The 12,747-nt window shown below is 43.7% G+C and overlaps 1 protein-coding gene across 2 annotated transcripts in view; it reads left to right on the top strand.

Annotated features, from left to right (window-relative positions):
• SLC30A4 (solute carrier family 30 member 4) overlaps positions 1 to 12,747 on the top strand; it is a 45,058-nt gene that overhangs the window by 5,793 nt on the left and 26,518 nt on the right. For both annotated transcript variants that reach the window (XM_040342615.1, XM_040342616.1), the window contains exon 2: positions 7,512 to 7,658. In XM_040342615.1, the coding sequence (XP_040198549.1) occupies positions 7,512 to 7,658 (147 nt within the window). The remainder of the gene's footprint in view (positions 1 to 7,511; positions 7,659 to 12,747) is intronic.

Raw genomic sequence — 12,747 nt, 5'->3', positions numbered from 1 at the left:
AAGGAAACTAGTAGTTTTGCATAATGCAGGAGAATTTTATATACATTGGACACCCAACATCCGAGCTGATTTATATTTGCAAATCAAATAAACCTTTTGTACCTCCAGTGTTTCTCATTCATCTAGAGCAGTGTTTCCCAACTCCAGTCCTCAAGGCACACCAACAGGTCATGTTTTCAGGATTTCCCTCAGATGAAACGGCTGTGGTAATTACTAAGGCAGTGGAACTGATCAAATCACCTGTGCAAAATAATGGAAAGCCTGAAAACATGACCTGTTGGTGTGCCTTGAGGACTGGAGTTGGGAAACACTGATCTAGAGGGGACACCAAGGATCCTGTGCAGGCACCTGATGTCCTTCTTATTGAGCGTCATCAGTTGTTAGGATGGCGATGGCTGGGCCGCATGGAGTCCATGGTTGTAATGCAGCACAGTGAAAACCTGTGGCTTTGGGTAACAAAAAGGCAGACTGGATCCACTGACTGGCTTTACACTTTCAGCCATTTCTATGCATTTTGCCAAGGCACCCCTGATTAACCCAGAAGACCCCTTAGTTGAAAAAGGCTGGTCTGGAAAATGTTTCAGATATGAAAGGCAGTGCTACACTCTAACGGTGGTCTCCAACCTGTGGCCCAAGGGTCAGATGTGGACCTTTGCTTACCTTTATCTGGCCCAAGGGGCACTATTCCACCAACTGACACCAATGACGGAGCACCATTCCCTTTACTGGCACCATCAATGGGGCACTAATCTTCTCATTGATGGCAACAGGGCACTATTCCACCCATTACAACCAATGATAGGGCACTGATGTCAAGGCATTTTCCACTCCCACTGCCCCCCCATAACGCCTGGAGTAAACTGGCCCTATACTTAGAAACTTTGGAGACCCTGCTCTATAACACTGATTAACTGCAAAATCATGAATTGTATTGAAATAATTTGCTGTGTTTGTCATTCTACAGCAGGCATGTCCAAAGTCCGGCCCGGGGGTCAATTGCGGCCCCCGTTCCAGTTTAATGTGGCCCCCCTGGTAATTTGGATATATACTGTATTTGTCAGCACTGCCTCGGAGGGGACAGGGAGAGGGGGAACGAATGCTGTCAAATTACATACAGGAGAATCTCCTGTTTACTCAGCGACATCTGTAATAGGAAGTTCCGTCTCCTGGGCTGCCATTGGACGACTCCTCTGTCTATCATAGGAGGCGGGAGAAATTATGTTTAAGAGGCTGCTCTGTAAATTCTCCTGTATGTAATCTGTTGGTGCTCATCCCGCCCCCTCTTCCCTCCGAGGCAGCAGATGAACATCAATCAGGCTGCATTCATGGCAATGGCGAGGCTGCATTCATGGCAATGGCGAGGCTGCAGATGGCCACTGATTAGGCTGCATTTATGGGCAATGACCCTTATTTTGCTTCACAGTTTTTTATTAAAAAAATAATTCCCTGAAACTTCCCTCCTAAAGTGAAGGTGCGTGTTATACGCCGAAAAAAACGGTATATCCAAATAACACGCCCAAGCTCATCTCTTCACCACACACAGCGACAAAGGCAAGAGAATTCTTGTTGGGCAGTGTATTAGTTGCTCAAACGGACACACTTAGACCAAATTTTAATGGTTCAAAGAATGTCAGGCAAAATGGTCGGCCCTTATGCATGTTCACTTCATCAAATCTGGCCCTCTTTGAAAAAAGTTTGGACACCCCTGTTCTACAGCATAGCAAGGAAACTACATAATTTTTCTGGGGAATTATTTGGTAAATGCATGTGTTTGTATTTTTAAATATAACTCATTTCCCAGGAAGTGGTGTTTTGCATAACCTGACATATAATATAAAGCTGTAAAGAAAGAACATATTGTTTTCTTATTTGGCAGTTGTAAGTTAATAAGGATCAGGAAATCAATATCTACCTGTTGTTTTGCTAACCCAGCATTTAATTAAAATCTTGTAGAGTGATATCATTGAAAACACCCTAAAAATACTATGTTTAGCAGTAGACCGATCTAACAGGTTTACCGTAAGCCTTAACAGATACTGTACCAGATCCAACCCATAAAATCGCGTTGTTTTCTGAATCCGGCTACTGCTTTCATAGAGGTATGTGTGTGTGTATGTATGTACACAACATGCATGTCACCTAGTGGTCAGGGAACAGCACACATCCGAGAGAGCCTTCTAAAGCCAGGACATTCTTTAACTTGATGCATTCCTCACATTAAAGTACAAAATGTCCCAGTACTTGTATCGCCTCCTCACCCCCCTCGAGTCCTCATTTAATCCTGAGCTGTGCCCATCTGTGGCGGCTCTCTCTGCATTCACAGGACGGAGGAGGAGGATTGGGGGCCACTGGCTCTTGCTGCTATCAGATGCTTTGAGTAGAGAGCTGGGGGCAGTGCCATTTGCTTCTACTGCGGTCAGTCTAATCCGGTGGGGCTGTGTGTGTCTATAGACACACAACATGGCTTAGAAACGAGCCCGCAGGTGTGCCCCCATAGGAAGTGGTTTCCTATGCTGGTGCACCTAGAAGAGGAGGAGCCTAGAGTGCCAGTGGAGGACCCCAGTAGAGGTTTGGGTCTGCTCTGTGCATATCATTGCATAGAGCACGTATGTGTAACCTATGCTTTATGCTAAGGAATGAAGAGGAACCCGCACAACTGTCGGGCTTTAGAAAACAAACCTTGTTTACTGAAATGTTTGTTTTTCAATTGCACAGACTTTGGGTACTTTCCATTTCATAACTCGTTCTTTACGAATGATGACAACAAAAGCACTTTTTTCTTAAACCCTTACATATACCTAGTGCAGTGACTGGCCTCAGGTTATACACAGGATGAAACAAATTCTTCTACATAAGTTGTACCTGTTTATTTGCAGTTTTCTTTCTCTACATCCGTTTAAAGTGCAGAATTTGTATAGCTTGTCTGAGATGTCAGTAAAAGGGGGGCGGAGAGATAGTTACTCTGCAGAGCTCAGTGAGGAGAGCTCTGAGGTGATTGGAGGACAGACACACACACACCCCCTGCACACAGGAACAGATCTGAGGCTGTCAATCAAACTGTGCGGGAGCTCCCTCCCCTGTCACCATTTTTCTCTTAGTGTCAGGAATATTTGTCTCTCCTGCCGATGGCAGAGAAATTAAGTGGCAGACAGAAATTACACTCTTTACAGCTGACATGCTCTTTACTACTCGAGATAACAGGTGCCCTGTATCCTCAGCCTCATAACTCGGTCTCTCATCATCTTTCTTTCATTGCTGCAGGGGGAAAGACATCGACTGGTCCATGTTTACCCCAGAAGAAGGGACCCTTCTCGGTTACGTGGCAAGGGCTACTTGTCTCACACTTTCAGGGAACAGTTCTTAACCTCTTGGCACTGGTGTCTCCCAGCCTTTTAAGGGGTTTTAGATGCCAGTGTAGGGTTTATGATCATGTGAGATCCCTGATTGGCTGTCATGGCAGGCACATGATCGGAAAGATTTCCGTTGGCAACTGTCTAGTGGGTGCGCGCTCTTGCGACAGCCGTTTTTGCAATGTGGTATGCAAATATGCAGCCGCTCTGCGCCAAGGCCCACCTGCCAAGAGGCCGCATGCATGCCGTCAATGCCAAGAGACGAAAGTGGTTCTAAAGTCTGGGGTCGCCCAGATCTTTCTATGCTTTGGATACCTCTTGATTTGATCAGATGGTATAGCCAACACATTGTTGGCAGCCTTTGCAGATATTCAGAGGAAAACGTTGGCCTGTGCTTTCTGAAAGCCTCTTCCCCAGAACTGTGACCAGCCTGTATGGTATTAGGCTCTTTCCACAGGAGGTTGGTATTGGGACCTGGTGATTGGGCCAGCCAATTCACCAAAGGCAGTGCTTGCCGTTTCCTCACCTAATTGGTTTGGATTATTTTCCCTGTTGTATGATTACATACAAATCACTCAAGATCTGATCACAGGGTACAACGTGACAGAAGGCAGAGTGCTAGTCTTTCTGGTTAATTTTATTTTTTAAATTTATGTAAATCCCCTCCTTACCAGCCCCATTCCAAAACATTTCATCGACTGCTTGTCGGATGGCATTCAGCACATCTCCAGAATTCTCTCCTTTGCTCTACTTCTTTGTTTTTTTGCTGTATTCTTTCCCTGGTTCAAAACACTTCTAATTTCGATGTATCCGCCAATAATGTGCTTTTTCCAGTCACTGCCCAATCTTCCTTTTCTCTTTTATTTGCCACTTTAAGATATAGATTTAGATTGCAGATACTTTATAGAAAATGCATCAATGCTGTAGGGCGCATTCACACTATGCAGTGACTGGCGTTTTTCCACACTGGATAACAATTGTTTTCTATGTGACCCGTTCACACAACAACACTGCTGTGATGTGCAGGGCAGGCATGCAGCATTTTGCCGCAGAGCACTGCATGTCACTACACTGCTGTGCAATCACTTTGTTCACTGAGTAGTTAGGAAAGACAAGAAAACCATATGATGTGCTAAAATGCATGTCGCTTCACCCCCCTCACTGCAGGGCAAAACTTCACTTTAAAAAAGAGAATTTGGCATACAGCCCTTAAAAAAAAAAAATAATCCAACATTTTAAAGCATTAGTTGACCCCAAAATAAAGATCCTGTTCCCTTTAACCACTTGCTTACTGGGCACATAAACCCCCTTCGTTCCCAGGCGAAATCTCAGCGTCCGGCACTGCGTCGCTTTAACTGACAATTGCGCGGTCGTGCGACGTGGCTCCCAAACAAAATTGGCGTCCTTTTTTCCCCACAAATAGAGCTTTCTTTTGGTGGTATTTGATCACCGCTGCGGTTTTTATTTTTTGCGCTATAAACAAAAAAAGAGCAACAATTTAAAAAAAATATATATTTTTTTTACTTGTTGCTATAATAAATATCCCAATTTTTTTTAAAAAACTATTTTTTTCTCAGTTAAGGCCGATACGTATTTTTCGACGTATTTTTGTAAAAAAAAAAAAAAATCGCAATAAGCGACTGGTTTGCGCAAAAGTTATAGCGCCTACAAAATGGGGAACAGAATTATGATTTTTTTTATTATTTTTTTTTTTTACTAGTAATGGCGGCGATCTGCGATTTTTATTGGGACTGGGATATTGCGGCGGACGTATCGGACACTTTTGACACAAATTTGGCGCCATTCACATTTATACGGCGATCGGTGCTATAAAAATGCACGAATTACTGTATAAATGTGACTGGCAGTGAAGGGGTTAACACTAGGGGGTGAGGAAGGGGTTAACTGTGTAGCCTGGGTGTGTTATAACTGTGTGGGGGGAGGGGGGTGACTGGGGGAGGGGACCGATGCTGTGTCCCTATGTACAAGAGACACAGATCGGTCTCCTCTCTCCCTGACAGGACGTGGAGCTCTGTGTTTACACACAGAGCTCCACGTCCCTGCTGTCACCTGCCGTGTCACCGACGATCGCGTGTACCCGGCGGACATCGCGGCCGCCAGGTACACGCATCGGGTCTTCGGCGATGCGTCGGGACAGTTTTTACCCGCCGCGCGCCACCCAGTGGCGCGCGCGGGTAATGCACATAAAGGCCGTTTTTAAACGGCCACTTGGCACTTGAGAGCCGCGCTGCGGACGTATTTCGTCTATAGCGCGGATCTCAAGTGGTTAAAGCATGTTATACAGCACAGTGATTGTGCTGTGTAATTTTGGCCCCCTGTAATACCTGGCTGGTCCTGCCAGTTTCTATCCTCCCCCTGTATGCTGACTCCGATATATCAGGGCTGCTGCGCTCTGACGCCGGAATCGGCATACATGCCTCTGTCATCTGCAGCCTGCTCTGTGTCTCCTGTGTGCTCTCCCCTCTCTGCCTGACAGCTCCATGTCTGCCCCCCTCCCCTCCCCTCCTGCTACCCAAATTACTGTTTTTTTTTTTTTGTTTTGTTTTTTATATAATCCTCAGTTTTTTTTACTGTAATGGCCCCCTGTGACTGTGCTTTATAAAAGTAAGGTTGTAATTACCTTGTTTACAGAGCACTAATCTGTGCTAATTGAGCCGCCGCTTCTCTTTCCTCTCTTGGCCCGACATGCAGTGAATGGGGCTGCCTCTCTCCTCCTCCCCTCCTGACTGAAGTCAGCGGGGGGATCCTCGGCCCCACCCACTACATCTATCGAGCCAGGAGAGAACCAAAGCGGTGGGTCAATGAGCGCAGATTAGCGCTCTGTAAACAAGGCATATGCAGCATTATTTTCATAAAGCACAGTCACAGGGGAGCCATTACAGTAAACACAATACATTGGTGGGTTAATAACCACTTTAAGTGAATGTATGTTTTGGATTTATGAACCGTAGAAAATAAAAATGACTGGTGATGGTTTTAAAGGATAAGTTCACCTTTGGATTTTGTTATAGGTCCCACCTGTTCTTAGGGTGGAACATGTAACATGTTCCAGCATTTACAGCTTCCCACCCCCGATCCTCCTTCCTATCACAGCAGTCTGGGATCCTCTCCCTTCACCCACTGTCACAATTTGTAAACAGCGGGCTCCTCCCACACAACCACGTCATTCATTTGCAATTTCCTGTGAATGATTGAAAAATGTATATGGTTGCCTTTATTGATAAAAGCACTACAAATCACAGCAGAAAGTGGGATATACAGCTTACGCGTTATTGCACTAATATCCAGTGCTTAGTCTTGAGCTATGACTAAGCACTAGATATTGGTGCGAAACGCGTAAACGGTGTATCCCACTGTCTGCTGTGATTTGTAGTGCTTTTATCCTTTTACCAATAAAGGCAACCGAAAAGGTTTTTTTTTTTTTTTGGAGTGCGGCTGTCCATATACATTTTTCTCCTATTTTTTGCTTTGTGCATTGCCAGCACCTGTGGCTTCTGAGAGGACCTTGATTGCCAATTGCATCCATCTGGAGCGGTAACCTCCCTTTCCCATACAAGTGCCATAGCGACAGGCAAATTGTAGTGATCAATGAGCTGTGAGGGTGCTGGTGAGCACGCTGGTAGTCCATTGATCTTCCTATTCTCAGGTGACTGTCTGCCCTTATGAGGTACGAGCAAAACAGCTATGCGGAGTCTACAAGAGGGTATGATTGCCCCCGTGATCTACTGATCACAGGTGCAATGCTCTGCAAGGTTTCTTGGGGAAACAAATAAATTCACATTTTTATTACCTGCAAAAAAAAAATGTTTTTTTTTTTTGGTTTACTTATCTTTTAATGTTGTAATCTACAGCAAGCATTAGCAGTTGGGATGTAAACGGATATCATTAAAAATACCATTGCTGTTAATTGCAACATTTTAATCCTAAATTCTGATCTTTGTCTCCTGGTGACAGTAGAATAAGGGTGTTTACATCTTGTAAATTCAATAGAGCATAATGCATAGCTTAACTTGTTTCCCTCATGTGGTCTATACTGTATTTCATTCCCTCCAGCGTTGTGTTCAAAGGTGTCTTATTCATTTACAGCTTAAATGGAGAATTCTTAACAGGTTATTTGACTCTTTAATGATTTTATTACAGGTGGATACTTTTCTAACAGCCTTGCGATTATGACGGATGCACTTCACATGCTAACTGATCTCAGCAGTATTATTTTGACCTTGCTCGCACTGTGGCTTTCCGCAAAGTCTCCCAACAAACGTTTCACCTTTGGATTCCATCGCTTAGGTTCGTTTTTATCTTGAAAAACAAATACGTTGTAGGCTGCATATTGTAACCTTGTATGTTTATGTGCTTATATATGGGATTTGCAAGCCAAAATCTTTTTTGTTTTCACTTTAGCTGCAGAAAGTTCTCTTTAATTGCCCCTAAACAAACCGTGTTTTTCACTCCCCCCTGGGACTTTTAGGCAGCAAAAGAATAGGTGTGATAAGTATAGTAATATTAAAAATGGATAACGAATTTAAGGCAAAAATTTAAAATATGGGCTCTTGTGTATGAGTAATACCATGTATTGTACAAAGCGATAACCATTAGAAGGCATGTATAATATATAGAAGTATACAAATACATTTCTCAATAGTAATCCTTCCCAAAGAAAACCTCAACGCGTTTCAATTGTAATGAGCTCAGTCTTCATCAGGATGGTCAGGGATATTTAGATAAGAACATACAATATTATAGTATAATCCCATACATCACCATACACATAGATTTCTGAGGTATAAATCAACATTAGGATACCCTACTATACAACTATACCCTTTCAACATTAGGATTTCGAATATAAACCAGAGCAAGCGTCTTTCAACCAAATATTCTAGCTACATCCTAGGCTATGGATAAACTGCACCCAAGCATAGAGAAGCCATACACCTGACCACTGTATTGAATAAAAGTCCAAAATCAAATGTCAGAATATAAACATTAATTGCTTCTAAAAACAAAAAATCAAGCTTGAAACACACTGATTCAAGATAATAATCTGATAGCGATCTATTTTGAAACATGTTCAGTTTCGTCTTTCACATCAGTTTACCATCATACACTAGATTAGTTTTCTAGAATCAGTGGATTCTTGCAGCTGGAATGACAGGTGTGAATGGCAGCGGTTGCTTAGGCTATACAAAGTAAAGACAAGCTGACAAATACAGTCGCTGTTCGCACGTAGCCACACATCACACCTAGATGTGTGATTACATGCATACAGCCACTGCTGCTGCCAGCCTGTCATTACTTTGTATAGGTTTAGTGGCCACTGTTATTTGCATGCGCCTGTCATTCTATATGCCGGAACTTGCTGATTCTTGCTGCTGGAATCTGGTGTATGCAGGTAAACACCCGTGTGAAGGAGGCCTAAAGAAGAAATCTACTTGCCTGTCTCTTTCCCTGGCCAATCTTCATACTCTCTTCAAGAGTCGTAGTGCTTTGAGAATCCTTTTTCATTTGACACACTTTCAGTAGAATCTGATTCCTTGTCCCCCACTTTGGGCTGTGCTTACTTCTGTTGACCCCTATGTCATTACAGGACGAAATGGTGAAATAGGGCCAGAGAGAAGGAAGCACATGATTGATGGGGGAAATAAGAATCCCACCCTCCTATAAAGATGATTTTCCATGCACTTGAAAATAGTGAGATGGGTGACGGCTCAGGGAATTCTGCAACAGGGTCGCTTTAAAGTTGCCTTTTTATTGGGAAAGAGAACAAGATGCCTACAATCATATATTTTTTTTATTTTTTGTAATCTTTATCTTAGGCAGCATTGTGAGATCAAGAATAAGGGGACCATAAAAATAAATAGTGGTCGGTGAACGGTCAGCTAAGGCCAGTAGTTTAAATGTGGGGTCTGCCAATGGAGCTATAGCTAAGCTGGAGGAGATTGAGACTGTTTGGGCTATATGGCCCTTCCAGTTTGCTCAGATGGAATTGAGCCTCTTGCGTTTGCCTTTACTTGTGGCGAGCCACTCCTCTGCCTCCATAATCTCCCTCACTTTCCACAACCACTCTGTTTCATTCGGGACACAAGAGATTTTCCAATGAATCGGTATGAGGCGCTTAGCAGAACTAAAAGATTAGGGAGAGCACTACATTTATAGCGAGAGAGAGAGGGGCATATGGGGAACTGGAAAAAGAGCATTTTAGAGAATTGGGAAGGTCTATACCGAGGTCCTCCAGCATGTTTACATATCATTTTCCAAAAAGGTAGGCTAAGCGGGCACTCCCATCATATATGGAGGAAAGTACCCCTCTGTCCACAGCCCGCCTGCAGTCATCTTTTTTTTTTTTTTTTTTTTTTTTTCTTCTTCTTTTTCTCACGTCAGACTCTGCTCACGTATGATCGTGGGACAAGCTCACGGTTCGACCGCCCTTAGCGTCTCTCTTGTGGCTTCGCATCATCCGTGGAGTTAAATTTTTTTTTTTTTTTTTTCCCCCTTCCCCCCCCCCCCACCCTGGATCTGTGTGTCATGCAATCTTCTATTGGGTTTCTCATCTATCTACTTCTGTCATTCCCCGGACAAACTTTTCTGTAGATTTAAACACTTTCCATTTTTCCCAAACCGCCCTGTATTTGTCCTCTCCTCCTGTCTCTCTACAGGCAAGATACTCCATCTCTTCTATATATTCCATCCTTTCTATCCACTCTTTAATTGATGGCCTCTTTGGAAGTAACCAATTTTTTGGGATCAGGGCCTTTGCTGCATTTAGCAATACTGGCCTGCAGTCATCTAATGATCGTTGGCTGCGTGAATAGTCAAATTTCTAAGCAATCTTTCTAATGAAAGATTGTTCCACAAGCATGCATGTTGGCATTAGGTGTAGAAGCATTTTTGATCCTGTGGGGAGCTCTCGAGAACACAAAGTATTACAAAAAATATTCATAGGACATTGCCAGATAACTTTAAAACAATGCTTCCAAGTTCAGATAATGCACAGACATATTATGTACATGTTACTCTAAAGCGGTATTAAACCCCACCTTAAAGTTTTTTTTTTTTTTTTTAAAGACAATGGCATGCTGTTCTAGTATGCATCACATACTAGCAAATTATGAAAGGCCTACCTTCGAACAAAGCCCTCCAGTGCCATGCTGACAGGGCTTCCACCTTCACATGGTCTTCCTTCCAGATTTGAGTGCACTGGCCATCTGATTGGCATGCGTGTGGGTGGCACGGAGCTCTGAAGGGACGGCACGGGTATGCTGTCCCTTCAGAGCGCATGCGCAGTTGACATCAAAGGCTGCATGCAGTGTGAATATCTCCTAAATGGTGCAAGTTTAGGAGATATTCACTGTACCTACAGGTAAGCCTTATAGCAAGCAAGAAAAAAGACGTTACTACCACTAAGATGGGGATAATGGGTATGATCATTCGTTTTGACTAAATATTGCTGAAAAAGTCCAGGTCTTCAGATCAGTTGTAGATAATGTAAGACTGCTTGTTTATAACACGCAATGTCAAGGAAGTCTTGCAAATGTTTACCCATCATGGACTCTGGATATATCCCAATTGCTTGAATTCAATACCTGCCAAGTCCTGAATGTGGGCTGACCGCTCTGCACTGCTGTGGTTAAAGTACAAATAAAAGCTCCTTTATAACAGTCTAAGCAAGGAGAAAATCCACTTACTATGTGATGCACAAGCCTCAATACAGTAACCAGAAACTTTCCTGCCTTCCCTGACTTGGCCAAATCCTCCTCATTTATTTCTAAGACCCCATACACACCATTAGATTTACTGAAGATTTTTCTCTTCGGATTTACCAAAACCATGTAGTGCAAGGGCCTGTCTGATTGCATACAAATTGAAACTTTTAAGATTTGACCTCCTATTATATGGTTTTGGTAAATCTGAAGACAAAAATCTTCAGAAAATCTAATAGTGTGTATGGGGTCTTGCACCCTCCCCCTCCCAGACACTGCAGCTCACAGTGGGAGGGTTTTATCAACAGGCAGTGCTACCAATCCAGAATTCAGTGACCAGGACTGCTCAGTATGGACAGGTGCTGATTAGTAAACTGCCGGTTGCAGTGACAATACTGATAGCCCCCAACCCTGCAACATTCTTTTCATCGTTCTGTAGTACTGCAAGCAGGGCCGGTGCTACCACTAGGCATCCACCTAGGGCACACTGCTGCCTAGGGCGCCTGGCCACTGGTGTTCCTACTCTCTCTTCAGCTAGGAACTAAGTCTCAGCATCAGCAGGCAGCCGCCGCTCCATTCGCACATAATGTCAGAGGTGCAGCGGAGGACTGTCTGTGTCCCAACTCCCGAATGAATGGAAGCAAGCAAACATTCATTGACTGGCGCTGGTGAGGCTGCATTTGATTGGCACTTCATTAAAACGGTGGGGTTTACATGGGCAGGGCAAAGGTGGGGGGGCAGGGCAAAGGTGGGGAGTCAGGGGTGGGGCCAATGGGGGGCGGCAAAATTAGGTTTCGCCTAGGGTGTCAAAAATCCTTGCACCAGCCCTGACAGCAAGCAGGCACAGCGTACATGCTCTAAAATTCAGGAGCAGTGCAGCAGTGTTGCCACCCCATCATAGGAAGCTGCATTAGGTGGACTTCACTGGCAGGCTCCTAAAAGTATTTGTGGAAGGTTTGCTGAGGTGACTTCAAGAAAATGTGAACTGTAGTTTAGATAGATGTGAAAAGTGCAGGGCTTGCATCCAATGCATGGAAGAGAGAACCACTGGTGACGGGGAATGTGTGAGTCAGTTGGAGCACAAGGAGGATACATGGGTGTTTTACATATAAAAAGATTAAAGCATTTCATGAAATGACATATCGTTTTGGGATAACGCCTACTTTATATTTATAGCTTGTTCCTATTCACATAGCATAACATATATAAAAAAAAAGTCTACCTACCTTTTTACTTGGCTGAAAATCCTACCAAGCTTTCCTCTTCTATGTGATGTTGAGGAAGGGGCTTAACCCTGTCTGTACTGTGCTGAAAGATCTCATTATCAGTTGTGAAACTGTCCACTCTCTGTCCATCCTAACAAAGGGTAAAAGATCTCAAGTCTTGTGTGGTACTTTGTATGTTAATGAACTTTTAAACAAATCCTTCTCTAAAGGTTGAGACACACGGGCTGAATATCAGCCGGCTCAGTTCAATAGAAATCAGCCAACATTCGGCCAGTACAGCAGCTTCTGTCCAACAGGCATGCTGGAAAACCAGCAGCTGACCGGTGTGTTATGGGGGGGGGGGGGGGGGAGTAGGGGTTCCATTGTCAGAACACAATAGACCAGCTGGAAGATCGCTGTACTAACATCACATGGTTAGTTCAGCAAGATTTTCTGTTTTTTATTTTATTC

Source organism: Rana temporaria, chromosome 3 (assembly GCF_905171775.1).
Source record: "Rana temporaria chromosome 3, aRanTem1.1, whole genome shotgun sequence".
NCBI lineage: Eukaryota > Metazoa > Chordata > Amphibia > Anura > Ranidae > Rana > Rana temporaria.
Note: the sequence above shows the minus strand (reverse complement) of the source record. Positions and strands in the feature narration are given on the sequence as shown.